This window comes from Maniola jurtina, chromosome 26 (assembly GCF_905333055.1).
Source record: "Maniola jurtina chromosome 26, ilManJurt1.1, whole genome shotgun sequence".
Classification (NCBI taxonomy): domain Eukaryota; kingdom Metazoa; phylum Arthropoda; class Insecta; order Lepidoptera; family Nymphalidae; genus Maniola; species Maniola jurtina.
Window position 1 is genome coordinate 2,608,189 of NC_060054.1, and position 26,918 is coordinate 2,635,106.

At 37.7% G+C, this 26,918-nt stretch overlaps 2 protein-coding genes across 3 annotated transcripts in view; one reads left to right on the forward strand and one right to left on the reverse strand.

Annotated features, from left to right (window-relative positions):
- Nucleotides 1-1,855, forward strand: part of LOC123878747 (zinc finger protein 208-like) — a 36,171-nt gene extending 34,316 nt beyond the window's left edge. The window contains exon 5 of the mRNA XM_045926048.1: nucleotides 353-1,855. Within this exon, the coding sequence (XP_045782004.1) occupies nucleotides 353-1,452 (1,100 nt within the window). The 3' untranslated portion in view covers nucleotides 1,453-1,855. The remainder of the gene's footprint in view (nucleotides 1-352) is intronic.
- Nucleotides 173-26,464, reverse strand: LOC123878753 (protein TEX261). Of its 2 annotated transcripts, XM_045926056.1 has the most exons (6): nucleotides 26,288-26,464; nucleotides 24,551-24,630; nucleotides 24,002-24,223; nucleotides 22,828-22,939; nucleotides 21,682-21,828; nucleotides 173-229 (listed from the first exon to the last, which is right to left on the reverse strand). In XM_045926056.1, the coding sequence occupies exons 1-5, from the start codon at nucleotides 26,355-26,357 to the stop codon at nucleotides 21,710-21,712; spliced, it is 603 nt and encodes a 200-aa protein (XP_045782012.1). In that variant the 5' UTR covers nucleotides 26,358-26,464; the 3' UTR covers nucleotides 173-229; nucleotides 21,682-21,709. The 2 variants fall into 2 exon arrangements, with proteins under 2 accessions (XP_045782012.1, XP_045782011.1); XM_045926055.1 differs by lacking the exon at nucleotides 173-229 and having other exon boundaries at nucleotides 21,495-21,828.
- Between the last annotated feature and the right edge of the window lie 454 nt (nucleotides 26,465-26,918).

Consider the following 26,918-nt stretch of genomic DNA (forward strand, 5'->3'; position numbering starts at 1 on the left):
GATATACAGACACACAGATACACAGATACACACGTCAAACTTATAACACCCCTCTTTTTGGGTCGGGGGTTAACAAATTGGCAGTTCCGCTGGTACTCACTTAACATCAGGCGACTCGCTTGCTCGTATGCTCGCTATTTTTATTTAAAAAAAAAAGTCGGGAGGTGCGTCTCCCAGATCGAACCTCTGACACCCGATTAGGAAGCTAACGTCTTAACCACTAGGCTATTGCTTTTTGTTTGTATTTGTTTACTACGCAATGCATGAATGCGTGAAAACGACGCTAGCTGGCTACCTCTAGTTACAAATTTCTTAAAGGAGACATTCAAATGCAAGCGTTTTCTACTTGCAGGTGAATTTAGAGGTGGCCAGAGAGCTGTCAAACAGGTAGAATCCGACGATGGCCTGGAGCTGGCTGCGATGCTCCCAAAACCTGTCCTCACTCCAAAAGACAAGAGGAAGATCATGAGGAACAACGTCCTGCAAGTGCTCCTCAAGTCCACAATCATGCCGTTCCGATGGCTGAAGAGCTCCTACAGGTGTTTCTACTGTTACGAAATTTTCCAAGAGTGCTCAGACCTGAAGAACCATCAGCACGTCCATACCGGTGACGAAGTTAAGATGCAAGCGATGAACAACTATTGGGACCCAGTAGTTTATGTGGATATCTCCAATTTATCATGCAAGCTGTGCCCAGAAGATATTACAGATTTGTACGAGTTGATCGACCATCTGATAGCCCAACACGGAGTTGTTTACAACAAAGATGTAGGCATTTGCATGGTTGCTTTCAAACTTGACAGCTTCACGGTTTACTGTTTAGCGTGCGGTGCTAGTTTTTATACCTTCGGACCCTTATTGCATCACACGAACAAAGACCATAAGGGGACGTCGGCAATTTTGTGCGACGTATGCGGACAACACTTCAAAGACGCGAACCTTTTGCGTTTACACGTGAAAACTGTTCACGAAAACAGTGGTCTGTTGTGTCCAGAATGTGGCGAACGATTCGAAACTCGCTCCAAGTTGAAAACCCACCAGAAAAACCAACACGACATAGACAAGAAGTACAAATGTTTGGTGTGCTCGCAAACTTTTCAAAGCCATTACAAAAGATCCAGACATATGGCGACGGAACACAAGAATCGACAGGAGATCAAATGCTTGCATTGCCCGAAGACTTTTGTCTTTCGTAGCATGATGATGACACATTTACGGGACACTCATTTGAAGGTGCGGAACCACATTTGCGGCGTTTGCGGCTGGAAGGCGTTTAACAGCAATCGTTTAAAGAACCACATGTTTAAACACAGCGGGGAGAAGAACTTCAAATGCGAAGCGTGTGACAAAGCATTTACTACGAAGAAGATTATGCGCGCTCATTTTGCAAGAATGCATAAGGCGGTGCAACAGCCTATGATCACTTATGAACATACTTATGTACAGCATTAATGTTGATATCTATAGAATGCATTTTAAATTAGCTTAAACTGAGGTTGAAATCCATAGAGTACACTTTGACTTTGCTCAGACTTAAGACACTGTTAAAACGAGACAGCGTCATACCGCTGGCATTTTGTCTCGTTTTAAATGAAACTTAAGTCTAAGCAAAGTCATAGTGCGGTCTATAGATTTCAACCAAAGACACTAGCATTAAGCGCTGCCGCCTGCTGGTGTGATCACTTAACCACTAGTGGTGATCACTGAACGCGATCACTAGTGGTTATGTTAAGCCACTAAACGTAGGCAACACAACGGTTCGGCCACTGGTGGTTGGATGCGGCCACCAGTCGCATGGTGAAAATTTGGCTGACTTATGAACATACTTAGGGACTTCGTCTGTGTTGGTGTTAGCTGGCGGGCGTGCTCTGCCTTTTTGTAGTGTTTTTTTGTTGTTAAAACTGACTGGAAAGCGCTCTAAAGGGGTGCCGTGCGTGAGTCGGCGAGCGCCGGCTCAGACGGGGTCCATACTTGTATACTATAGTTTCCCTAATTTGTTACAAATAACCTTCGCAAATAACTACAAACTTGACATTGGCTAATCTTTGTAAAGCCAGACGAGAGAGCGAGAACATACTTATGTACAGCACTAAGGGTGAGATCTATAGATGGTGAGATATATCGCGCTCTGCCTTTGCTTAGACTTAAGACAGAGTTAAAACGAGACAGAGCTATAAATCTCACATAAATCTGTCTCGTTTTAACTCAATATATAGTGCGCTTTATAGATTTCAGCTTAAAGCACACACCGACAGGGCTGAAGGATTACGTGTTTACAACTTCAAACTAAGTTTTATTTACTTTGGCATAACGGCGCGGCATATACAGGTTGGAAATTTGTAATGCCACCTGAAGGGAAAGTGCTCTTAATACTGTAGATAGAAAATTAAAAAAAACATATATACTTTTATTCGGGACTATAAGCTAGGCGCAAACACAGTACATATATAAAACATAAATACTAATAAATTAAACTTAAAAACCTAAATATTTACCTAAAACATAACTTACTGAGCTTTCCATGCATTTCGGCCGAGACGACCACCGCTATTTCGTAGTTCTAATAAATAATAGGTGATCTTCTGAGCTGAATTGCATGGAATTTCAGTGAATCTTATATCTTATATTAAATCTAAAAATAAACAATTATAAAATCTAAATAATAGTAAAAAAAAAAAAACAGAATGCGTGTCTGTGGCGCCAAACTGTCCTAACTGTTTAACTCAAAGAAAACATTCCTTTATTTTTGAATAGAAACAAAACTACATTCAAAATAAACAGATACAGGTAAGTACATAAGTAAACAGATGGATCTTTGAGTTAAAGAGCTTTAACTTGACTCGTTGAATTTATACGTCCAGATTTCATGATTTTCCTTTCATTTAATTTATCAAGTTTCTTAGAGAGATTTCATCCTTGTAATTGATCCTAATGATCTATGCAATAAAAGTACAGGTTGTAATTTTTACAGATTTTAGTCGGTTCGATTCCCGCGTGTGGCAAGCGAATTTTCGAAAATCTTTGAATGCAATTTTCTTTTTATTCAAAAATAAAGGAATGTTTTCTTTGAGTAAAATTTTCTGTCTACAGTATAAGAGTACTTTCCCTTCAGGTGGCATTACAAAATTCCTTCCTGTATAGTGCGACAAGGATCTTTTGGTGCGTGACCAAAATTGGAACTAACGCCGCCATCTTATTAAGTGTCACACTAAGTAAAAATCTGAAATTCACTATTTTTTAAATATTTAAGCCATTCCGACTTCGTCTGTGTTGGTGTTAGCTGGCGGGCGTGCTCTGTCTTTTTGCAGTGTTTTTTGTTAAAACTGACTGGAAAGCGCTCTAAAGGGGTGCCGTGCGTATGTCGGCGAGCGCCGACACAGACGGGGCCCATACTTGTATAGTTTAACTAACTTGTTACAAATAACTACAAACTTGACATTGGCTAATCCTTGTAAAGCCAGACGAAAGAGAGAAAAAAAGCCATTCCATATACATAATATTACGATATATCCTGATAAATAATAATAATAGATACAGCTTAAATGTGTTATGTGTCTGCATCTTATAGCTATGAGTATATTTGGCACTAGGTAAATATAGTATGTGAGCAGGTAAATATGATAGATTGCAAGTCCATGGCCTATCAATAATTTTTATGATTTTCGATGTGGAAACAGGGACGGCTTTCCAAATTTCTCTTTCAGTTAAAATAAGATAAAACTCACTCCATTTTCAACATTGACATTTTCAACATATTCACTAAACTTCAGAAGATTTTATTTGCTGGCAACATTTGTTCTACAACTACGCCCACCTGTCAATGTCATTCAAGTGCCAAAAGATCCTTGTCGGACTGTAGTTCGTAGAATCCATAGACCTTGAAGACCCAAGTGCTGGAATGACCTCGCATCGAAAAGGCAGGTCTCCACTTCATCAAATGAGTCGCAGATAGTTCGTTTTAAAATCTAATTCTGTTTCTAAAACAAAACTGAATATTTACTTATTTATTTATTTTACATCTAATTGAACGGCAGTGCCACTTACAAGAACTAGATGATTAATTATTATACAAATACAAAAAGAAAAAAAATAAAAGGTATAGATAGAACAAAATATGATACAATAAAAGATTTTAAATTTTGAATGTATGTACGCTGAGAGCACTGAATGATCCTGTTCATTCAATGCTCTCCGCGTACCTCAGTAACTCCTGAACCAACGATGCCCACCCGTCATTGAGTGGATCCCATTGATCATTTATATCCGAGAGCGCGTTGAAGGAAGCCAATGAACGCGGTATCGGTGCCATAGATCGAGCAACAGTACGATGAACTGGTACCACGAAAAATGACAGGTCTGTCTCTAAATTAATCTAAAATATAGGTCTAAAATAATAATATTAGGTATATTACATTACTTTAAATTAATATAATGTCATTTCATTAAAATAATTCTATATATTCAAGTGTGTTATTTAATACCTAGTAAAGAATAATAGCATAACGAACCTTACTTTATTAATTTATAAAAAATTATTATTGTAAATTGACAGAAACAGTTGAAAAGAGCAACCGCCAAGTTTCTTGCTGGTTTTTCTTGGTAGGAACGGCATTCCGAACCAGTGGTAAATTATTTTGACGATTTAAAAGCACTTGTAAAAGTCTACTTGAATAAAAACCTATTCTATTCTATTCTACTCTCTGAACGCTAAGCTACGGCATCGCTAACTGCCAGTGATGGTGATATGTGGTTATATTTACTCAGTACCTGAAGCGACTGTTAATGCCACCTAGTAGCGCGACTTTGCAGCTACGGAAACCACTTCCAAAGGTAAAACAAAGCAAAGTGTAGATAAAAAAATGTAAAGATCCCGTGGGATTTGTTTGATTTTCCGGGATGAAAAGTTGCCTATGTCAATTACACGGACGCAAGCTACCTCGGTACCAAATTTCATACGAATCGATCAAGCGGATGAGTATTTAGGAATCCCGCGGGAACTATTTATTTTTCCGGGATAAAAGTAGCCTATGTCCTTCCCCGGAATGTATCCTAAGTCTGTATAAAATTCAATAAAATCGGTTCAGCGGTTGAGCCGTGAAAGCGTAGCAGACGGACAGACAGACAGACACACTTTCGCATTTATAATATTAGAATAGAATAGAATAGATTTTTATTCAAATAAACTTTTACAAGTGCTTTTGAATCGTCAAATAATTTACCTACCACTGGTTCGAAATGCCGTTCCTACCGAGAAGAACCAGCAAGAAACTCGGCGGTTGCTCTTTTCAATTGTTCAATTTACAATAATATTCTATACTATACAAGCAATTGCAGACCCGCGCATTGCTGGAGCGAGTCAAATCCATGCTTTTTTATCATTTACATAATCTTCGATTGTGTAATATGCTTTTGCCAGGAGCATACCTACTTTTAATGGATTTTTTAACCTTTGGTAAAGGCAAGTCTAATATTGATTGTGGAATTTTATTATAAAATATTACACTCATTCCCACAAATGACTTTCCCACTTTTCTGAGTATTAAATATTCGTAGTATAAACTTTTCTGAGTATTAAAATAAGTATAATAAGTATGGATGGATGGATGGATTAAGAGATTACGATTTAGAGAAGCTAAGAAGAGGTTTTGGTTGCAGGCAGGATAACCAGACAGCCAATCAGAGCCCTGCCCGGGAAAAAGAAAATGGCCGTTATAAGTAAAAAGAAAGAACTAGAGGATCAGAATAAAAGAAACTTAGACATTATGCGAAAGAATATCATTGAAGTCATACAGAAGTCCACAATAATCCCTTTTAGGTGGTTGAGCAGTTGCTTCAGATGCTTTTACTGCTACGAAATGTTTGAGAAGCCACAGGACTTGAAGGCACACCAGGAAACACATAGTTTGGAAGATTTGGAGAAGAACATGAAGAATTACTGCGAACCGCTTCTCCATGTGGATGTGACAGATATTAGTTGCAAACTGTGCTATGCTAACATGGATGATGTGTTCCAACTCATCGACCATTTAATAGTTCTCCACGAAATCCCTTTTGATCGAGAAATTGGTATCAGTTTGGTGCCAATGAAACTGGACGACGGTCCCAAATGTTTTTTCTGCGCGAACGTTTTAAAAACGTTTGCATTATTACTGGCACATATGAATAAGTTCCATAAGAATTATTTCAAATCTGTCTGCATTAAATGCGGTAGGCAATTCAAGGGTTATGAAGATTTTTGTCATCACGCCAAAAACCAGGTTTTAGATGATTATCAAGAGCAATGCGGTCTGTGTGGTTTGTTCTTGAGTTACGGAGTACTGAGGGCACATATGAATGAAGAACACGGGAGAAGATACAAGTGTTTGAGCTGTTTTGAATTCTTTACAACCCATTATAAACGCTCGACTCATATGGCTGATGTGCATAACAGAAGAGATAAATTCAAATGCTCATATTGTAACAAAACGTTTATTTTCAAGAGTATCATGCGAAGGCATGTCAGAGAGAATCATTTGAAGGAGAAAAACGCGGTTTGTGAAGTATGCGGGTGGAAGGCGTTCGGAAAATATGAGTTATTAAACCATATGGCTAGGCATACGAATGTTAGGCTGATCAAGTGTTCCGCTTGCGATAAATCGTTCAAAACTGTTAGATATATGAAGAAACACTATGCTAAAAACCATGAACAGTAAAAACAAAGAGTGTGTCTTAGTGAATCTGATACTGAGAAATGGCGGCGTTAAAACGGCGTTAGCTATTGTATCCCTGTGTACTTATAACTAACTATAGGAATGAACGTATTTGTTACTAATATTTATTTATTATGTATTTTAGGGTTCCGTACCTCAAAAGGAAAAACGGAACCCTTAAAGGATCACTTTGTTGTCTGTCTGTCTGTCTGTCTGTTTTATTATAGTTAACTAATGAAGTACCTATTGATAATAATTTCTTGTTTTCTGCTTCTGTTTAAATAGGTAACAAAAAACAGGACTTTAAACTGGGTAACATCATTAATAGCTTAAAAAGTATAGATTTTTTTTATAAAAAATATGTTTCAGAACAATTTTATTGATGCCATTTCTATTCACTGTTATACTTACCTAAGTACAATTAGATTCCACATTGTAAACTGTCATCACACTAATATTATAAAGGCGAAAGTTTGTATGTGTGTATGTTTGTTACTCCTTCATGCAAAAACTACTGGACGGATTTGGCTGAAATTTGGAATGGAGATAAATAATATCCAGGATTAGCACATAGGCTACTTTTTATCCCGGAAAATCAAAGAGTTTCCACAGGATTTCAAAAACCTAAATCCACGCGGACGAATTCGCGGGCGTCATCTAGTATAACATAATAATAATAGGTATACGTAATATAATTATTTGTTGTACTAAGAACGTTGTAACTATTAATAGGCACCTATTTGTTTTTATTAAAAAACCTTTTAAATTCAAATTTAAATTGTTTATTTGCTGATTGTAGGTAGGTAGGCATAGTTGAATTAGTTGCTGATTACAATTTTCTGCCTCAACCCACAATCTGCCATACCAGTCTACTGAAATGAACTCTTAACAAGTGTAAATTAAAAATTTTCAACACCCCCGACAAATCATTTTCAAATAAATAATTATGTATATCTAGGCAACGTCCATCTTGACAGCTTGACATTTGTCAATTGACACTTGAATATTATGAACCTAACGGTTATCTAACCTTCTTTTCTACAAGAAAATTAGAAAATAGCTGATAACTTTTAAACGGCGGAACCAATTTTTTTGAATTATAGCTAAGAACACTCTCGATCAAACCACCTTTCAAACAAAAAAAAGTAAATTAAAATCGGTTCATTCGTTTAGGCGCTACGATGCCACAGACAGATACACAGATAGGTACACACGTCAAACTTATAACACCCCTCTTTTTGGGTCGGGGGTTAAAAACCACAAACTGAAATATCTTCCTCTTAAATTAAAGGACAGGCAATGTAAGTTGAAATACTCACCTACTTACTATAATATCTTTGGCTATTACAGAATGAATCGAGCTGCTCTTGTCCCACCGCCAACGAGAAAGCGATTAGCTATTGACTATTTTCTCGCGCGAGAAACTTATAGATGCCTGATTCCGTGTCACAATAAAAGGTTTACACTATCAATAACGTATTGCGCGATCTCAAGAACAACCGGACTCAATCCTGTCAATATTGATGGTTCAATATTGCTTTGATACAGGTCGCGATATCGCGTAGGTACACTCGGAAAAATAATTCGCTTGGCAGAGCATACTAATGCGCGCGTATGTATAACACACAAAGATACGACCCGATGCTATCCGATAATAGATACACTCACACTTACTACACTCACTCACACTTCTAGATAACCTTACCAGTCGTATAGGCTTGCCACATTCGTCAACATAGTTCTGATGGCCGAGTGGTAATAGTGTTGAAGTTCTTAAATATGGCGTGAGTTCTAATCCTAGTGGGGGATTGCTTTTTTATTTTTGCAATTATTTATTTTATCTTCTTTATACAGTCAAAATCATCATACTTTCAAACAATATAATTATAAGCAAGAAAAAACAAAAATAATAACACTTTTCTATTTTAGAAGTTATTTATTTGTCTTTTGTGCAGTTCATAAATTATTATAATAAGCAAGAAATAAATAAGACGCTTGTCAAAAAATTAACACATCAAGTTAACAGAAGGTATACAAAAGAGGAAAAAAAATTGACATACTTTATCTACTCCTATTACTCCTATAGTAATTTAAAACCAATATCGATGTGAAGTATGCTAAAAGTCGGTCAAGTATGAACGTAATGTTTTATTTACGTTTTGGGTTACTTTTAGGTTTGTGAGATGAATCAACATGTTAATTACTTAGTTAGAAATCAAAATCAATTATAACTTCTAACTGCAATAACAATAACATCACTCACAAATAGAATTAAATTAATTACCTATACTTTATTTAATAATGTATAAAGGTAGGCCACCCTCGTAAGCTATTACTTTTTGTAATCGACTCGTCATGTTAGTAACCATATTCCAGCAAGTCTATGCTGCCCCACAGAGACTCCCAGGTTGAAGTTACCACTTTATTCAAAGTATAATATATCGTTTACCTGTTGTTCTATTGTTATAGTATTTTACGTCCATCCTTGTCCGACTCAAAAGATTTTTCATTATTAAAAATAACAACGTAATTACATCAGTCAAAGTTTATATATTTCATTGCAAAATGAAAGTCTATGGTCCTGGTGCAAACCATTCGTAATATTTTCTTCGTAATGTATTCCGGCCGCACGCAAATGCTTCCGCACAGTTTGTAGAACTACATTGTGCTTGGTCGCTGTCAACCAAATTTTTAAAAAGGAATCCACGCTATGCATTGCAACGATTTCTTGGTGGTGATGTGACTCCATCTTATAAGCTGATGGTTTGGGCCCAGGTCAACAATTGTCTACATGCCCCGTTTCTCCGTAGTGACAGACCCACAAGCGCACGGTATTAATCTGTAAATGATTATATCCTGGATTAATACATAGGTTACTTTTTATCCCGGAAAATTAATGAGTTCCACGGGATTTTTAATAACCTATATACACGGGAATGAAGTCGCGGGCATCAACTAGTATTTAGTATATTGGTTACATTGTTATATTATAATGCGTCTAATTAAAAGTATTAAATGGACTAAAAACATTACGCTAACATTTAGAAAATACTAAATGCACATAAGTAAAACCATAAACATAATTTCAATACGAGTAGGTTATATTTGTTTACTTACCGATATCATCGATTTCGGTTATCGAAATATTCCGCTCAAATAACAATCTCTGCTTTTTAAACAAAGATAAATAAATGTTCCATGGTGGTGAGAAGTTCAGTAGTTATTCAGTGTGAAAAATAACACAATACACCATAAATGAATTCACTATACTAGGATCTATTAATCCGCGTGCTCAAGTTCTATTTGACAATAATTTATAAAATAGGTAGGGTAGATTTAAAAAATGGGACATCAACTTGATATTGCCATTCTGTAATCTATAGGTATACCTACACCGCATAATTTATCGTTTTGTGGGTTCGAAACATTTCAGTGATGAATAGACCTTAACTGTCTTGTTTTAAAGCTTAAATTCGTCCACATATCTACAGCCAGCACTGTAAGTGAAAACTGCTAATTAAAGTCGTGAATTTTAGACGTTATCTCAAGGTGGTTTAAGTCCATTTTACTCTGACATAATTGTGCTTCGACGATCGGATTCTATCAGCGTGGGTAAGCGGCAATACTACCTAGTGCCTGCTGTGGGGAAATCAGCGAAATATGTAATTTGTAATTATTGCAAGTAGGTATGGTGAAAAGAGACCGACAATTCATTAAAGAGAGATAGGTGTAAAATAATAAGTAAACGAGTTATGCACACACATAATGCTTCGTTGTGTTGCCTGCTTACCGATTTGTTTTGCTTTGTGTACCTAATAATATTGATAGTGTAAACAGGCCTCATATAATATAAATAAGGCCTTATTCGCACGAGAGCTTTTTTACCGTCCGTTGAAAAAGCGTTCAAATAGGACAAATGCATTCCCAAGTATCTGTTCACACGTCAACGCTTTTTTAACGCGCACTTTGTATTTTCAGCGCAATAACAGGGTTTTAACGCAACGCTTTTTAACGCTCGTGCGATTTAGGGCTATAGTTGATCGCTGTGTACACTGCACAGCTATCAAAAAAAAAACTCGCTCAACAAAGCTCTCTTGGCGGTCAAAACTACTTGCGTAGTCTGCTTAGGGATTAATTAATGGATAACTACTAATTACTCGCCCAGCGACAAAACTATCCCAACTATAGTCTACACACTTCGTCGGCGGTCGGATATCTGCCTTAGGCAACGTTTATTTCATTGTCATATAAATCTATAGGGGAAGTCCGGGAGACTTGCTCAGATGGGAGAGTTGAACCACCTTTTAAAATTCAGCTTAAATTTCGCGCTGATGAAACGTCAAGACGGTCATTGGTAAAGCGTGGGAGGCCAATAACCAGCACGCCGCCATTTTTTACAATGGCCGGTTTGTTTGGCTATCAGGCTCGGAAAAGTGTTTTTGTTACGACGGAGTAAATTTTATTAATTTATGTATTTTTGAGATTGCGGCCGTGTTTATAGAGTTACGTATTGTGTGTTATTACTATTGTACTGCCTTATTATTGTAGTTTGACATGTGCTAAGATTTTTTTTGCTAAGATTGATTTTTTTTTCTGTGAGTAAAATTTAATCTCAAAGTAGTATATGTGGGAGAGTTGAACCATGGCGGGTGCGGGAGATATGACCAGTGGTTCATGTCTCCCTCTACAGTGTTTGTATGCGAAAATTTGAAGTTTTATTTAATAAATTTAGAAATTTAGAAAGAAAACTTTGAAAACTAAACAAGGTTCGAAACAAAAAGCCCAGAGAAAGAAATCTGGAAAAGGCTAAAAAAAAAAAAAAATGTTAATGATGATAGTGAAACCGAGAGTGAAGACGTATGTGAAGATGTTGCGTACGCTGATAGTTCCAGTAATAGTGATTTTGCAGAATTCCTGACGTGAATGATCGTTGGTATTGTTTTGTTTGCACATCAGAAGAAATTATGACTATACGTTTATGTGGTTTATGCCGAAGATATTATGTCCATGAGATATGCGTAGGAGTTACACAAGATATTGATGAAAAGGTTAAGAAAGACCAACATATTTGATTAAAGAAACGTTATATATTTAACTTTGTTGGCGAAATGTTTAATAATTATGTTGATTGTGGAATGTTAAAGAATATGTTGAAATTTTCTTTTTTTAGGGTTCCATACCTCAAAAGGAAAAACGGAACCCTTATAGGTAGGTCTTGAAGCACAAGTACAGGAATAAATCTGAAAACCGCGAATTTGTGGTTACATCATTAAAAAAAAAATTGTTTCAATTTTCAAAATAAGATAACTATACCAAGTGGGATATCATATAAAAGGGCTTTACCTGCACATTCTAAAACAGATTTTTATTTATTTTTATGTATAATAGTTTTTGATTTATCGTGCAAAATGTTGGAAAAAAAAATCCGAGTGCGCGAGTCTGACTCACATCAGCTTTTTTATTTATAAGAAAAGCAATAGCTATGTTTATTTATGATTTAATTTGATTTTGTGATGTTTTGTTTAATATATCTGTAATTTAAGCTACAAAATGTTTTTATTTCCCCTTTAAAATGCTATGTCCAACTCTCCCCAGACCCCGGTTCAAGTGTCCCTCGGGGTGGGGAGAGTTGACCCAAATCCCATTTTTCATTCAAATATATATAACATATTTCAGTATTATAATTTCGAAAAAATAATTATGCATAAGTAATCCTAAATAAATAAGCTACTGTTTATAATTACAATTGAATCACTAAGCCTCATTTATAAGAAAATACGACACTTTAAGCAAAAAGCGGTTCAACTCTCCCGGACTTCCCCTACATATAAAAAAATTGTAGAAAAGTGGTGAAAAAGTAGCAGGGGTTGTTATTATATCCATGCCGAACCCGAAATTGTAATTTTTTTTTTCTCTGTTTGTCTGTGTGTTTGTGCACGCTAATATCAGAAACGGCTTATTCGATTTAGATACGGTTTTCACTATATTATATATATCGGCGCAGCGATAGATTAACTTCAGTTATTTTAAGATTTTGTAACTCTTAAAATTAATTACAATGTTTTAAAAGAATAGCGAACTATTTTAGTTAGGTTTTTCAAAAGCATGTCTTTCTTATTTAATTGTTTTAAACTAAAAATAGTTAAAGTTAAAATCTAATTATTTAGTTAAGTTAAAATGATTAATTAGTTACCGTAAAATAGGTGCGCATCAATGTAAACATTTAATTGAAACAATTCTCGTAAAATTGATTATCTGATTCATCCCCTCTCGATTTTGCTATAAATACGAGTACTTGTTGCCGCGCGTCTCATTCCGGCTCGAGCAGCCGAACAGTGTACATCTCTTATTATAATTGTTACGCTGTCAATTTAAGTACAAAGTAATAAAGTGATTATTTTGAAGAAATTATAGTTTGAATACTGTTACTATGCAAGATAGTGATAATAATGATGAGAATGACGTCAGCAATGCTGACGTCATTATTTTTAAAAACACTTTGGTGTCGGCTCCGCCGTCATCAGAAGTGGGATCACATGCCACTTCCGCTCAACAACAGCCTGATGTTATAACACGAACAGAACCGCATCATGGATTGAATATCACAGGCAATAGTGGAACTTTGTCGCAGCAAGAACTATCACAAGCACCTTTGATCAATGCGTCAATGAATAGCATACCACCACAATTAATGATGCAGATGATGCAAGTGATGCAGCAAATATCGGAACGCCTAAGTAAACCAGCGGAAACTAAAGTGCGTATTACCGACATTTATCTACCATCATTCGACCCCGACACGAATGTGGGAATACGCGAGTGGTGTCAACACATCGACAAAGCCATAGAAACATACAATCTTAAAGATTTTGATATACGCATGAGGATTGGCAGTCTCCTAAAAGGAAGAGCGAAAATGTGGGTTGACGATTGGATGGTTACCACAGCAACATGGGCCGAACTACGCAACAATCTAATCACAACTTTCGAGCCAGAAAACCGTTATTCCAGAGACATAGTTCGGTTTAGAGAACATGTGTACGACTCTTCTAAGAATATTTCGGAGTTCCTATCACGAGCTTGGGTCTTATGGAGGAGGATCACCAAGGACAAACTATCAAATGAAGATGCAGTTGAAGCAGTGATTGGATGCGTAGAGGACGAAAGACTGAGGATCGAGCTACTAAATACAAGAGCCACAACAGTGCCAGAACTGATATCCGTGGCATCATCAATAAGAACGATGAAGCGTCCTCATCCAAATTCAAATAATACGAGTGCAGATAAGAGACCACGTTTTTCGAATGCAACACCATCAACTTCGTCATGTCATATCTGTAAAAAAACCAATCACACCACTAATGAATGTTATTACAGGCCAACTGAATCAAGGGCTGAGCAAAGAAACAAAACTAAGACAGAAACCAGTAACAAGGAAGTAATCTACAACCAGAACAATAAAACGACAATCTGTTCATTTTGCAAAATTTCAGGGCATACTTTTGAAACATGTTTTAAGCGCGACCGTGCAGTAACATCAAACGTAAATTACATTGCTGGATCAAAACTAGCTCCGATTCAGGTTAAAATTGGAATGAAGACATTTCGGGCAATTTTTGATAGTGGCGCAGAGTGCTCACTTATACGAGAATCAGTAGCTGCTCAGTTACCAGGAAGAAGAATACAAACGAGAAATTATTTAAAGGGAATCGGACAATTTCCGGTACTTTCTATAGCTACACTGGTTACAGTTGGAATAATTGATGATATTAATGTTGAACTACAGTTAACCATAGTAGCAGACTATGAGATGTCTACAGATATCCTAGTAGGTATGAACTTAATAAATAATACGAACCTTACTATGATGATTACTTCGGACGGAACGATATTAAAACGTCAGCTGAATATCAATCAGGTTCAAAATAAAAACCCAATCTTCGATAAATTGGACAATGACCGCTATCTAGTAAAAAAAGTGGTTGGTTCAGGGCGACCAAGAAAAGTCGCTCACGACCAACTTCGTCAGGCACCTCGACCTGGAGATCAGATAACCGTATCGGTGGAAAATGAACCTCCAGCATCAGCAGAAGAACCTACACCATCTACTTCACGAGTCAGCATGGTCGAGCAACAAACACAAGAAACAGCTGATAAAAGCGTACGTATGTTTCATATTTTAATTATTACTTACTAAAACATCACCGTAACAATCACAACGTCAAAGTACACCAAGTATGACAATGATATGACAAAGTACCACAGAGTACGGCTGACAGAGTACCACAGTGTACGGCAATTATATGACAAAGTACCACAGAGTACGGCTGACAGAGTACCACAGTGTACGGCAACTATATGACAAAGTACCACAGAGTACGGCTGACAGAGTACCACAGTGTACGGCAAAACAAAGTACCACAGAGTACGTAAACAATAAAGTACCACAGAGTACGCTAACAATAAAGTACCACAGAGTACGCTAACAATAAAGTACCACAGAGTACGCAATAAAAAGTACCACAGTGTACAACATAGTACCACAGTGTACAACATAGTACCACAGTGTACATCAAAATACAAATTAAACAAAATAATTCACTTCCATTATTTATCAGAAAAACAAAAATAAAATAAAAGGGGTACACAGATACCAATCTCAAAAGAAAAACATTTCTTTGTTCTAGATAAACTTCGAGAATCATCGAGAGAAACGTCTTATACGCGGCTGGTGCAGAGCGCGCACCGCCGATCAGAACGGCCGTATCGGCGCAGCGATAGATTAACTTCAGTTATTTTAAGATTTTGTAACTCTTAAAATTAATTACAATGTTTTAAAAGAATAGCGAACTATTTTAGTTAGGTTTTTCAAAAGCATGTCTTTCTTATTTAATTGTTTTAAACTAAAAATAGTTAAAGTTAAAATCTAATTATTTAGTTAAGTTAAAATGATTAATTAGTTACCGTAAAATAGGTGCGCATCAATGTAAACATTTAATTGAAACAATTCTCGTAAAATTGATTATCTGATTCATCCCCTCTCGATTTTGCTATAAATACGAGTACTTGTTGCCGCGCGTCTCATTCCGGCTCGAGCAGCCGAACAGTGTACATCTCTTATTATAATTGTTACGCTGTCAATTTAAGTACAAAGTAATAAAGTGATTATTTTGAAGAAATTATAGTTTGAATACTGTTACTATGCAAGATAGTGATAATAATGATGAGAATGACGTCAGCAATGCTGACGTCATTATTTTTAAAAACACTTTGGTGTCGGCTCCGCCGTCATATATATATATATATATATATATATATATATATATATATATATATATATATATATATATATATTGTAGCAAGCTTCACTTAACATTTAGTGTTTATATTCATGACAATCGGTTCATAAATAAAAAAGTTACCTATGTCAATTTAAAGAATCACGGCGAACATTTTTAACGTTCAGAGTATATGCTGCCCGAAAAGTCACTATTCCACGCGAACGAAGTCGCGGGCACAGCTAGTAACAAATATTTCTTTTAGTTACAGATGCCCAGATCGAGCTCACAATGGACCGCGACAGAAAATCCGAGATATCAAAACTTCTCACGACCATCATTGAATGTTCCACCATCATGCCGTTCAGATGGTGCGCCAACAAATTCATGTGCTTCTACTGTGGATGCCCGTTCGTGGACAGTTCCAAGCTGAAACAGCATACCGCCGAAGAGCATAGCGATGCGAAATTAAAGAATGTGCTTAGAACCAACAGATGCAATAGAGTCAAATTGGACATTTCGGATATATCGTGCAAATTGTGCCCCAAACCCGTTTCTACTTTGGAAGAGTTTCTCGAGCACATATCACACGCTCACGAAGTTGATGTCAACACAAAAGATATAGCTGATACACTCTTTTCCTTCAAACTAAACGATGAGGTCATGAAATGTCTGGATTGTGGGCAGAGTTTTAGGTTTTTCGGGCCGCTTTTAACCCATTTCCACAGATTCCACACGAAAACCAAAACGTTTCTCTGCGATATATGTGGACAAGGATTCGTGGCGAAAGTAAATTTATACACACACGTCCGAACTGTGCACCCTACGTATAATTTCACGTGGGATTCTAACAAGCTATCCAAAATTGCTATACGTTCCCAATCAGCTAACGCGAAATGTCCGAAGTGCCCGGAGAGTTTTCGGAGTAAATATTTAAGGAAGCAGCATTTAGCGTTGGTGCATGATGTCAAAACTGCGCAGTTCAAATGCGAAGAATGCCCAAGGATTTTTATGGTTAAAAGCCGTTTGGTCGAACATAAGTTACGTACGCATTTGAAAGAAAAGTCGTTTGCGTGTGAGGTGTGTGGTTTCAAAGTGTTTAGTAAGGACTTGCTGAAGCGTCATATGGTTAAGCATGATGATTCTAGGCCGTTCCAGTGTGATTTTTGTATGAAGTCCTTTCAAAGGAAGAAGACCTTGGATATCCATAGACGGATTCATACAAATGATCGGCGGTATGTGTGTAAAGAGTGTGGTAAAGCGTTCGTTCAGTGTACCAGCTTGAAACTGCATGTTCGGGTACATCACAATGTGGGTAATACTTAGGGCTTCTAACGGGGTGATTCGCTTAGTGATCGACTTTTATTTGTAATCCATTGAAGGTTTTCTATGAAAAAAATTATGACATTGCTCAGTGAACAAGCAATGTAGAAATAAACAATGTCAAATGGGTACGACGGTTATCATTAAGAGGGCTCTCTCCGTCACTCGCTTCTACTCGCTTCATACAATCGTAGTTCCAATTTCATTTGAATATTAAGACAGACATATTCTAGAAACTAATATCTATGTCTGTGGTTTTCCAGATTTCTGTTAAAATATTCGGTTTCAAAGTTACGCGGTCTTAAAAATTTACATACAAATCGTTGAGCCCCTGTAATTTTAAAACTACATATTTTTAGAAAAATCTAAAACACCACAGACACAGATATTAGTTTCTAGAATATGTCTGCAAAATTTCATGGACTTTGGTTGCTTAATATTCAAATGAAATTGGAACTACGATTGTATGAAGCGACTGGAAGCAAGTGACGGAGAGAGCCCTGTTAAGGCGCCATCTCCACACGCGAGAGTATCGCGGCAGTAATCTCGCCACCAAATTCGATATAAATTCTATGGGCCTAACTCCACAGGGCGATACGACGAGTGACTCTGGAGTCTGGATGAGTATAACGTCGTTGACATAACTCGGATTATTTGTTTTTTTTTTTTTTAAGTTGCATGGAATGATCGTGAAACTATTCTCTTATCCAGTCTGTTGGGTTTGTTGTTGCTGCCTCTTTGCAACATACCTAAAGTCTCTACTGTCCATCCGTCTGTCTGTCTATCAGCGAAATGTATCTCCTGAACCGTAATAGGTGGAGAGTTGAAATTTTCACTCAGTATCTAGAGATAAAAATTTCAAAATGGCCGCCATTTAAATTTTTAAAAGTACTTAATCTTGTAACTACGATGGTACGGAACCCATCCATGTACGAGTAGTTCGCACTTGACTAGTTTTTTAGATTTTTTGACGTGACAACATCTTATAATTTGATAGAGCCGGCTGCACGCACGAAAAAACATGACTCATGCGGCGTTACCTCGCTCTGAGGCGTTCCATGTTAGGCTTGAAGTGCAAGCGAGAGCGCGGAACGAGCGACAAAGAAGCACAATCGGCCTTTGTTGTCACGTTCAACTATCGTCAGTAAGCCGACTTTGCAGACAACCAATTTTTTTTTTTAAGATATGTTCGACTGAAGAAAGCATATCGCAGCAGTATTTTATTTGTTAAGTTTTGAGAAGCTATTTTAAGTTTTAAAATAAATTTTATTTCGATAAGTACTTACGAGTACTTAGTGGTTTTATTTATCCCAAACCCATTATAGACCTAAGAAAACAAGGGGTTGGCTTTAGTCCACCACGCTGGCAAAGTACGGTTTGGCAGACTTTACCCACTTTAAAAAAAAAAAAAAAGAATATTAGCCACGGTTATCATGACTAATACGCCCCTTTCCCCTCAAATTAAGCGTAAAGCTTGTGCCAGCAGTGGGTACGACAATAGTGCAACGGGTGGGGTTTGAACCGCCGACCTTTCGGAATTCAGTCCGCTCCTCAACCGTTGAGCTATCGAGGCTCTACCTTTGAAAACATTATGGAGAACTCTCAGAATGCAGGTTTCCTCACGAGTCACGATGTTTTCCTTCACCGTTAAAGCAAGTGATACTTAATTGCTTAAAACACACATAACTTCGGAAAGCTGAGGTGCGTGCCTGGAATCGAACCCGCGACCCCGATTAGGAGGCGGACTTAACCACTAAACACCCTAAAGTTCCTCGTCTGCATAGGCCCTTAAGGTAACTGACCATTTTGTTTCGTGAGGAGAATCCGTCATGGATACCACCGGCCACGGGAGAGCACAGTCGGACTCCTACCGACTAAAAACCTCACGAAGTTCCATCCTACCGCTGATGACAGAGCACAAGGGACCGACAACACCTCGTTACTCCGCCAGCGGATGTCCGCCGCAGCAGACCCACCACTGGGACACTACGTGCCCCCAAACACCGTTAGAGGCATGCCGGAACCACAGCACGCCAACCAACCCGAGGACCACGCTGTGAGCGACGGACCACCCCGTGTCCATCACCCACAGGTCCTCCCGAGGGCTAGGGTTCGCGGGAAGGGCAATTTCCTTTCCACGTTCTCCATCCTCAACATCTCCCTCGCCCGTCATCAAACTGGACAGGCGAGAGACCGGCGGGGCAGCCAGTGACTGGATGGGTGATGAAGCCCCATCATCAGGTCAATTAGTCATGGTTAACAATATCCCATGAAGGGAAATCGTTAACCATGTTACCAGGGTACACCGGGCCAAGCGCTGCTGTAACCCGCAACACTCAGGCACACGAGGAGGTTACCTGGCTGGTACCCCATCCAGTTACCGACCTGGGCCAACGTTGTTAAGGTGCTATGACACGGGTCTGCCCGCGAAATTCAAATTTAGTTTGGGTTTTCGCAATTTGTAAACTCGTACGACGAGGCTTATGGCATTTTAATTGCACCAATGGCAGTATCATCCTTACAGGTTTATATAAAAAAATCTTTACTTGAAAGGGTCCAGTTTAAGAAATTATTTATAGTATCAACTAATTTGTCAGTAACTTATGTCAAACTCATTATTTTGATTAATTTCTTAAACTGAACACTTTCAAGTAAAGATTTTTATGTGATCCTGTGAAGATGATAGGTACTGCCATTGCCGGAAGTTGAATGCCATATGCCTACTTTGTCGTATTAATTTACAAATTGCGAAAAACCAAATTAAATTTGAATTTCGGAGGAAAACCCGTGTCATGCACCTTAATCAACGCAATCTACTGATATGCGCTGACTAGGCGACCGCTAGGATATGCAACGCCCTTCCGGCATCAGTTTTCCCTTCCACTTATATGGTTATCTTCAAGTCAAGAGTGAATAGGCAACTTCTAGGCAAGCGCGCTTCATCTAAGGCTGCATCATCACTTGCTAGCAGGTGTGATTGCAGCCAAGCGCTAGTCTGTTACAAGTGTAAATTAGAAATTTATAACACCTCCGACAAGTGAAGGTTACAGTAATTAGAAAAGAGCTGATAACTTTCAAACGGCTGAACCGATTTTCTTGCATTATAGCTAAGAACACTCTCGATCAAGCCACCTTTCAAACAAAAAAAAAACTAAATTAAAATTGGTTCATTAGTTTAGGAGCTACGATGCCACAAACAGATACACACGTCAAACTTATAACACCCCTCTTTTTGGGTCGCCTCTATGGGAAGGTAGTGTAAGAAAACGAAATATAAACAATCCAGCTTTTATTTACACCTTATCAATAAATATCTTAAAGCTAAGAAAATAAATTAGTAATAATGAGTCTTCAAACACCAATAGGTTCCAACAAAAAGGTAATCGGGCATTTTGCGAAAAGTTGCAGACATGAATCATAACTCAAAATTTAAAAAACCCCCGACACAAAAACCTCTATAAGAAAACCAGAAAAGAGCTGATAACTTTCAAACGGCTGAACCGATTTTCTTCGATTATAGCTAAGAACGCCCTCAATCAAGCCACCGTTGAAACAAAAAAAAAACTTAATTAAAATCGGTTCATTCGTTTAGGAGCTACGATGCCACAGACAGATACATAGATATACACGTCAAACTTATAACACCCCTCTTTTTGGGTCGGGGGTTTAAAACCGTTTTAGCTCAAAGATAATAATGTATTCTGTATACTATATAAATATTTCATTCAAATCAATGGGGGAAAAAGTTATTAAACATTGATGGTACAAAAATTATTTCAATTTTTCTGTGATACCCATGACCCACAACAACGATGTAATGTTATGACGTCACATCTGTGAATTTCATACAAGCTCTCTCTCACTAAGGGAGCGTTTTGACGTTTGATAAAGTCGCTGATTTGACTAGTAGTCACTATCCTTATGCGAATTTCAAATTTAATTTGGTTTTTCGCAATTTGTAAACTAATACGACAACGTACGCTTATGGCATTTTAATTGCGACAGTGGCAGTATCATCCTCACAGGTTTACATAAAATCTTTACTTGAAAGAGTCCAGTTTAAGAAATTAGCTATAGTATCGACTAATTTGTGAGTAACTCATGTTAAACTCATTATTTTGACTAATTTCTTATACTGAACACTTTCAAGTAAGAATTTTTGTATAAACCTGTGATGAGGATACTGCCATTGGCGCAATTAAAATACCATAAGCCTACGTTGTCGTATTAGTTTACAACTTGCGAAAAACCAAATTAAAATTTGAATTTCACGGGCAGACCCGTGACAGAAGCACCTCAAAACGCACATAACTTCGAAAAGTTAAGAAATGCGTGCCCGGAACTGAACTCCGGAATCCCCGTCCTGGGCGACGTCTTCACCACTCAGCCATCACCCCTTATTTCGTTGCAATGGACATTTTAGAAAGCCTTCTTGCTTCTCTGTGGCAATATGGAGTCTTTGGCGTAACTGAAGAAAGAAAGGAGGCTATATTTCTTCGCTTTCCGAGAGAGATAGTCGCTGACCACGTTACCGTCATCTGAAAGAGATAGTGATAGTTTAGATTTTTTTTCTCTCGTCTGGCTTTACACTGATTAGCCAATGTCAAGTTTGTAGTTATTTACAAGTTAGGGAAACTATATGTATAAGTATGGACTCCGTCTGTGCCGCCGCCCGCCGACATACACGCGGCGCCCCTTTAGAGCGCTTCCCAGTCAGTTCCACCACCAATAAACACCAGCAGAACACAAAAACCGGCCACTTCTAACAAAAAAACACTCCAAAAAATCACAATACGCGCGAACGCACGAAGTCCCAGCTAATTTTTAGAGTATTCACATCTTTTTACCCGACTACGGCATAGCCAAAAGGAAGGGTTATGATTTTAGCAGTCAATGTAAGTATGTTTGTATGAAATCCTGTGTGTTTCACCGTATCGTCTAAATTACTGAGCCTATTTTGATGAATGAGGTGTCTATCGCTTCGTTACTATGGTCCGGGTGACAGCCACAATTAATTGTAAGTACTAACAAAATCAGTATGGCAGATGTTGCATCAAAAAAGTGGGGATCTTTGCTTTTTTTAGGGTTCCGTACCTCAAAAGGAAAAACGGAACCCTTATAGGATCACGTCTGTCTGTCTGTCCGTCCATCCATCCGTCGTGTCTATCAAGAAAACCTATAGGGTACTTCCCGTTGACCTAAAATCATGTTTGGCAGATAGGTAGTTCTTGCAGTACAAGTAAAGGAATAAATCCGAAAACCGTGCATACCCGATACCCGAGCACGGAACCCTCGGTGCGCGAGTCCGACTCTCACTTGGCCGGTTTTTTTGTGTTGGAACCACAGATTCACGATTTTCGGATTTTTACATTTAATTGTGCTATAAGACAAATCTACCTACCTTTCACGATTCTAGATCAACAGGATATACGTAATAGCTTGAGAGTTCCTTTAACTGACAGACACAGCAGATAGACAACAAAGTGATCCTATAAGGGTTTCCGTACCTCAAAAAGGAAAAGGAATAGTATATTTACCCAGTAGATGCTGTCGCTCTCCTGTGGTGGGCAGAACATAGTCGTTGGCGGACAGTGATACGAACAGCGCAAACGGTACCATCCATAGACACAGCGTGAAGTACGCTAGAACCTGTAAAGATATACTATATTTCAAGACTAGCTGACGCCCGCGACTTCGTCCGCGTGGATTTAGGTTTTTCGAAATCCCGTGGGAACTCCTTGGTTTTCCGGGATAAAAAGTAGCCTATGTGCTAATCCAGAGTATAATCTATCTCCATTCTAAATTTCAGCCCAATCCGTCCAGTAGTTTTTGCGTGAAGGAGTAACAAACACACACACACACACACACACACACACATACAAACTTTCGCCTTTATAATATTAGTGTGATGTATTTATTGATGTATATCGTACTACAACTTTTATAAATCGCATCGGCAAAATAGTTGGCGCAGCCAAGCGCATCCTAAAGGTGAACGCACATTTATTCAAGCCGAATGAGTCAAATGAATCGAATTTTAGAATTCTATATATGAAATCTCATAGAAAACTCGCACACTTCCAACTCTGACGATTCCTGTTTTTTTATGGGGTAATTTATAGTGGATTTCGAAGATTCAGGGTGTTTAAGGATGTTGCAGGTCACTAAGGGGTGTTTAAGAACGTTTCGGGTTGGAAACACTCTTTGGAAAGTTTCCGTTTTTTTCAAAATGTTCCGCGAGATCTGTAATATGTCTAAATCAAAAAAAATGATAATTATATAGCTGTGATAGCCTAGTAATTAGAACGTGTGGCTCCTAATCGGAGGTCAGCGGTTCGATCCCGGGCACGCACCACTAACTTTTCAGTTATGTGCGTTTTAAGCAATTAAATATCACTTGCTTTAACGGTGAAGGAAACACCTGCATGCCTGAGAGTTCTCTATGTACTCAAAGGTGTGTGAAGTCTGCCAATTCGCATTGGACCAGCGTGGCAGACTATGGCCTAAACCCTTCTCACTCTGAGAGGAGACCCGTACCCATCAGTAGATCAAGTCAAAAAAATGAGTAAAAAATATTTATTACCTATGTAATCTGTCTTCTTGGAAGCCCTTATCGCTGTTTTGATTCTTTTCGGGATTCTTCGGATCTTTTCGGGATTGATCGGGGTGTTTTGTGACAGCAATTGATATCAAGTAAAATTCCCCAATTACCTCAGAGAAGCTGTAGTAGACTTGTCCGAAGTACCGGAACGCACAGTAGTGATGCAGCGTCAGGCCAGCGACTGCGGCAAAGAACGCGACGCTGCGCGGCCGCACTACGGGGAACTGCCGCAACAGTAGTGCGTGTAAACCCTGCTGCAGTATGCCTAGTGCGTTCAGGTGTAGAGGTAAATCCTCAAACAGTAATAGACCTATGTGGATGGCTGCTGTTATCTGGAAATATGATTTAGATTGCTTTTAAATGTAGGAAAAAATTTGCGCTCGCCTCGCTCGCGTGTTTATTCGCTTCTAATTTTGAAAAATGCTTTTATATCAAGATGAAATTTGCATTTACTTTTTATTGTCATTTTTATTTGCTCATTATTTTATAAATGACTAACTTTGCATGGACTGCACAAATTGTAAACCCCTATTTACCCCCTTTAGGGGTTGAATTTTTCAAAATCCTTCTCTCGTTCTCTACTAAGAAGAACAAGCAAGAAACTCGGCGATTGCTCTTTCCAGTGATAATAATTAACATGCAAAAAGAGTAATACTCACAACCACTAGCCATGTTATAATGTATTTGGCAGTTACTGTGTATTCCTCAACTAATTCTGCTAAGTAGTACAGGCCAGCGGCTGAAACAGACATGTTTGAACATTAGCATAAAGTCAGCCAGTCTGTGAAAAAACATGTTCACAACCAAATAATATAATACACAGGTCTGTACCTAGCTTATAAAGAGTTGATTTTTTAACCCCCAACCCAAAAAGAGGGGTGTTATAAGATTGACGTGTGTATCTATCAGCTCTTTTCTAGTTATTACTGTAACCTTCACTTGTCGGGGGTGTTATAAATTTTTAATTTACACTTGTCTTTATATCTTATCCTTTAGTAAGTTATAACACTGTACATTTTAATATGCAGAAAATTTTTATACTGGTACTAATGTTTTTTGAACAATAAACAATTTTTATACGTTTACTAAATCACATCATAGATGGCGCTGTCTGATATTAACATGCAGTGTTGTGTTATTTATTTCCTTCATCTGCAGGTCCAACTTCTGATTGCTTTATTGAAGATGAAAGTAACAACTCCCTATCTATAGTGAAATTTCTGTCTGTCTGTCTGCTAGCTTTCCATGGATCATCTGTTCAACCAATTTTGACAAAGTTCGGTACAGAGATAGCTTGCAACACAAGGACTGCTATTGGCTATTTTTGTTAAGAAAACTCAGTTTCTGCAGGGAACATTGTGAATATATGTATATAACATAATATTCACATAAATAACAGCAGTTAGACCCGAGACTTTAGTTTATAGATTGTGTGTGACTAAATTAAGACCTTTGTTTCTTAGAGGTTCCTTTATCTTTTTTTTTATTTTATTTATTACGGAACGCTAACAATATACATATTTAACATTTTATATATACTTACTTACAAACTATTACATGACCGATATGTATATCAATAACTAGCGTCCACAACATTTTTGTTAAGCGCCAGGTAAACTTTATATTACAATAGACTTAACAGATATAATAGATACATACAAGTACTTAAATAATAGGTATATGAAACATAATTACCTTATAAAAAATAAAAATAAAATGACTATAGCTATGTTAAACAAAGGTTAAGTACTAAAAAATACAGTCATTTAGCTTTTGGATAAAATATGATCGGTGAGTTTTATCTTAGAAATAAGGCTCTCATATGTCGAAGGAGTTGCAGGGAGCCCCTGGATTGCGGCGGCGCAAGACAGTGGCGTGTGGAAGTCCCTACAAGACATTTACATCCATCAGTGGACGCCCACCGGTTGACAATGATGATGATAATGATGACTCATATGTGAAGAAAAAGTGCAACACTTAGGCTGAGATCTATAGTGCGCACTTTGACTTTGCTTAGACTTAAGACACAGTTAAAACGAGACAGCGTTATACCGCTGTCATAAATCTGTCTCTTTTTAAGTAAAACTTAAGTCTAAGCAGACTCAAAGTGCGCTTTTTAGATTTCAGCCTTAAAATTCAGACTACACACTATCCTATCACAGATTTTCCGGAAATAAGTAGATTCCCTATGACAGACTTATCACCGTTATACTATGGATTTACTATTAATTGATTAATACAGATCATTTATATGCACAGCAATGCTATATTTACTTATTAGGAGAGCTGCCAATCAACAACTTCGCTTCCCTGTCCTAAGCATTTCAAGGTAAAACTAAACATTAAAAACGAACAATAAATTAGCTGATTTATGAATTAATTGCAGCAATATTTACCTACTGACATGGTCACGAAGGCTGCTTGAACCACTAAGGATAATATACTTAATATATAAAGGAAATACATAGTTAAAAATCTACTTTTTACACTATTGTTTTGATTTCAAGTGTACTATTTTTTTTTTCTAAAATAAAGTTAGGTTATCTTGTTGTCAAAATATGTCAATGTCACTTGTCAATGTTGACGTTTTTAGGGCTTTTTTTTTTTTGCTCTCCCGTCTGTCCCGTCTGGCTTTACAAAGATTAGCCAATGTCAAGTTTGTAGTTATTTTTTGTAACAAGTTAGGGAAACTATACAAGTATGGACCCCGTCTGTGCCGGCGCTCGCCGACACACGCACGGCACCCCCTTAGAGCGCTTTCCAGTCAGTTTTAACAAAAAAAAAACACTCCAAAAAGGCAGAGCACGCCCGCCAGCTAACACCAACACACACGAAGTCCGTTTTTAGGGTTTCTATTATGCAAAAATCTTTTTCCCATAAATCATTTTTTTCATGGCCAAGTTCTCGTCCTACTTTATTTTAAAAAGACTTGATATAGCATTTTGCAAGCGCCCGGGACGCTTGCTATTTCAAGTCCTTAAAATATACTAACTACACATTCTTAACTTGAGGAACTTTTGATTAAAC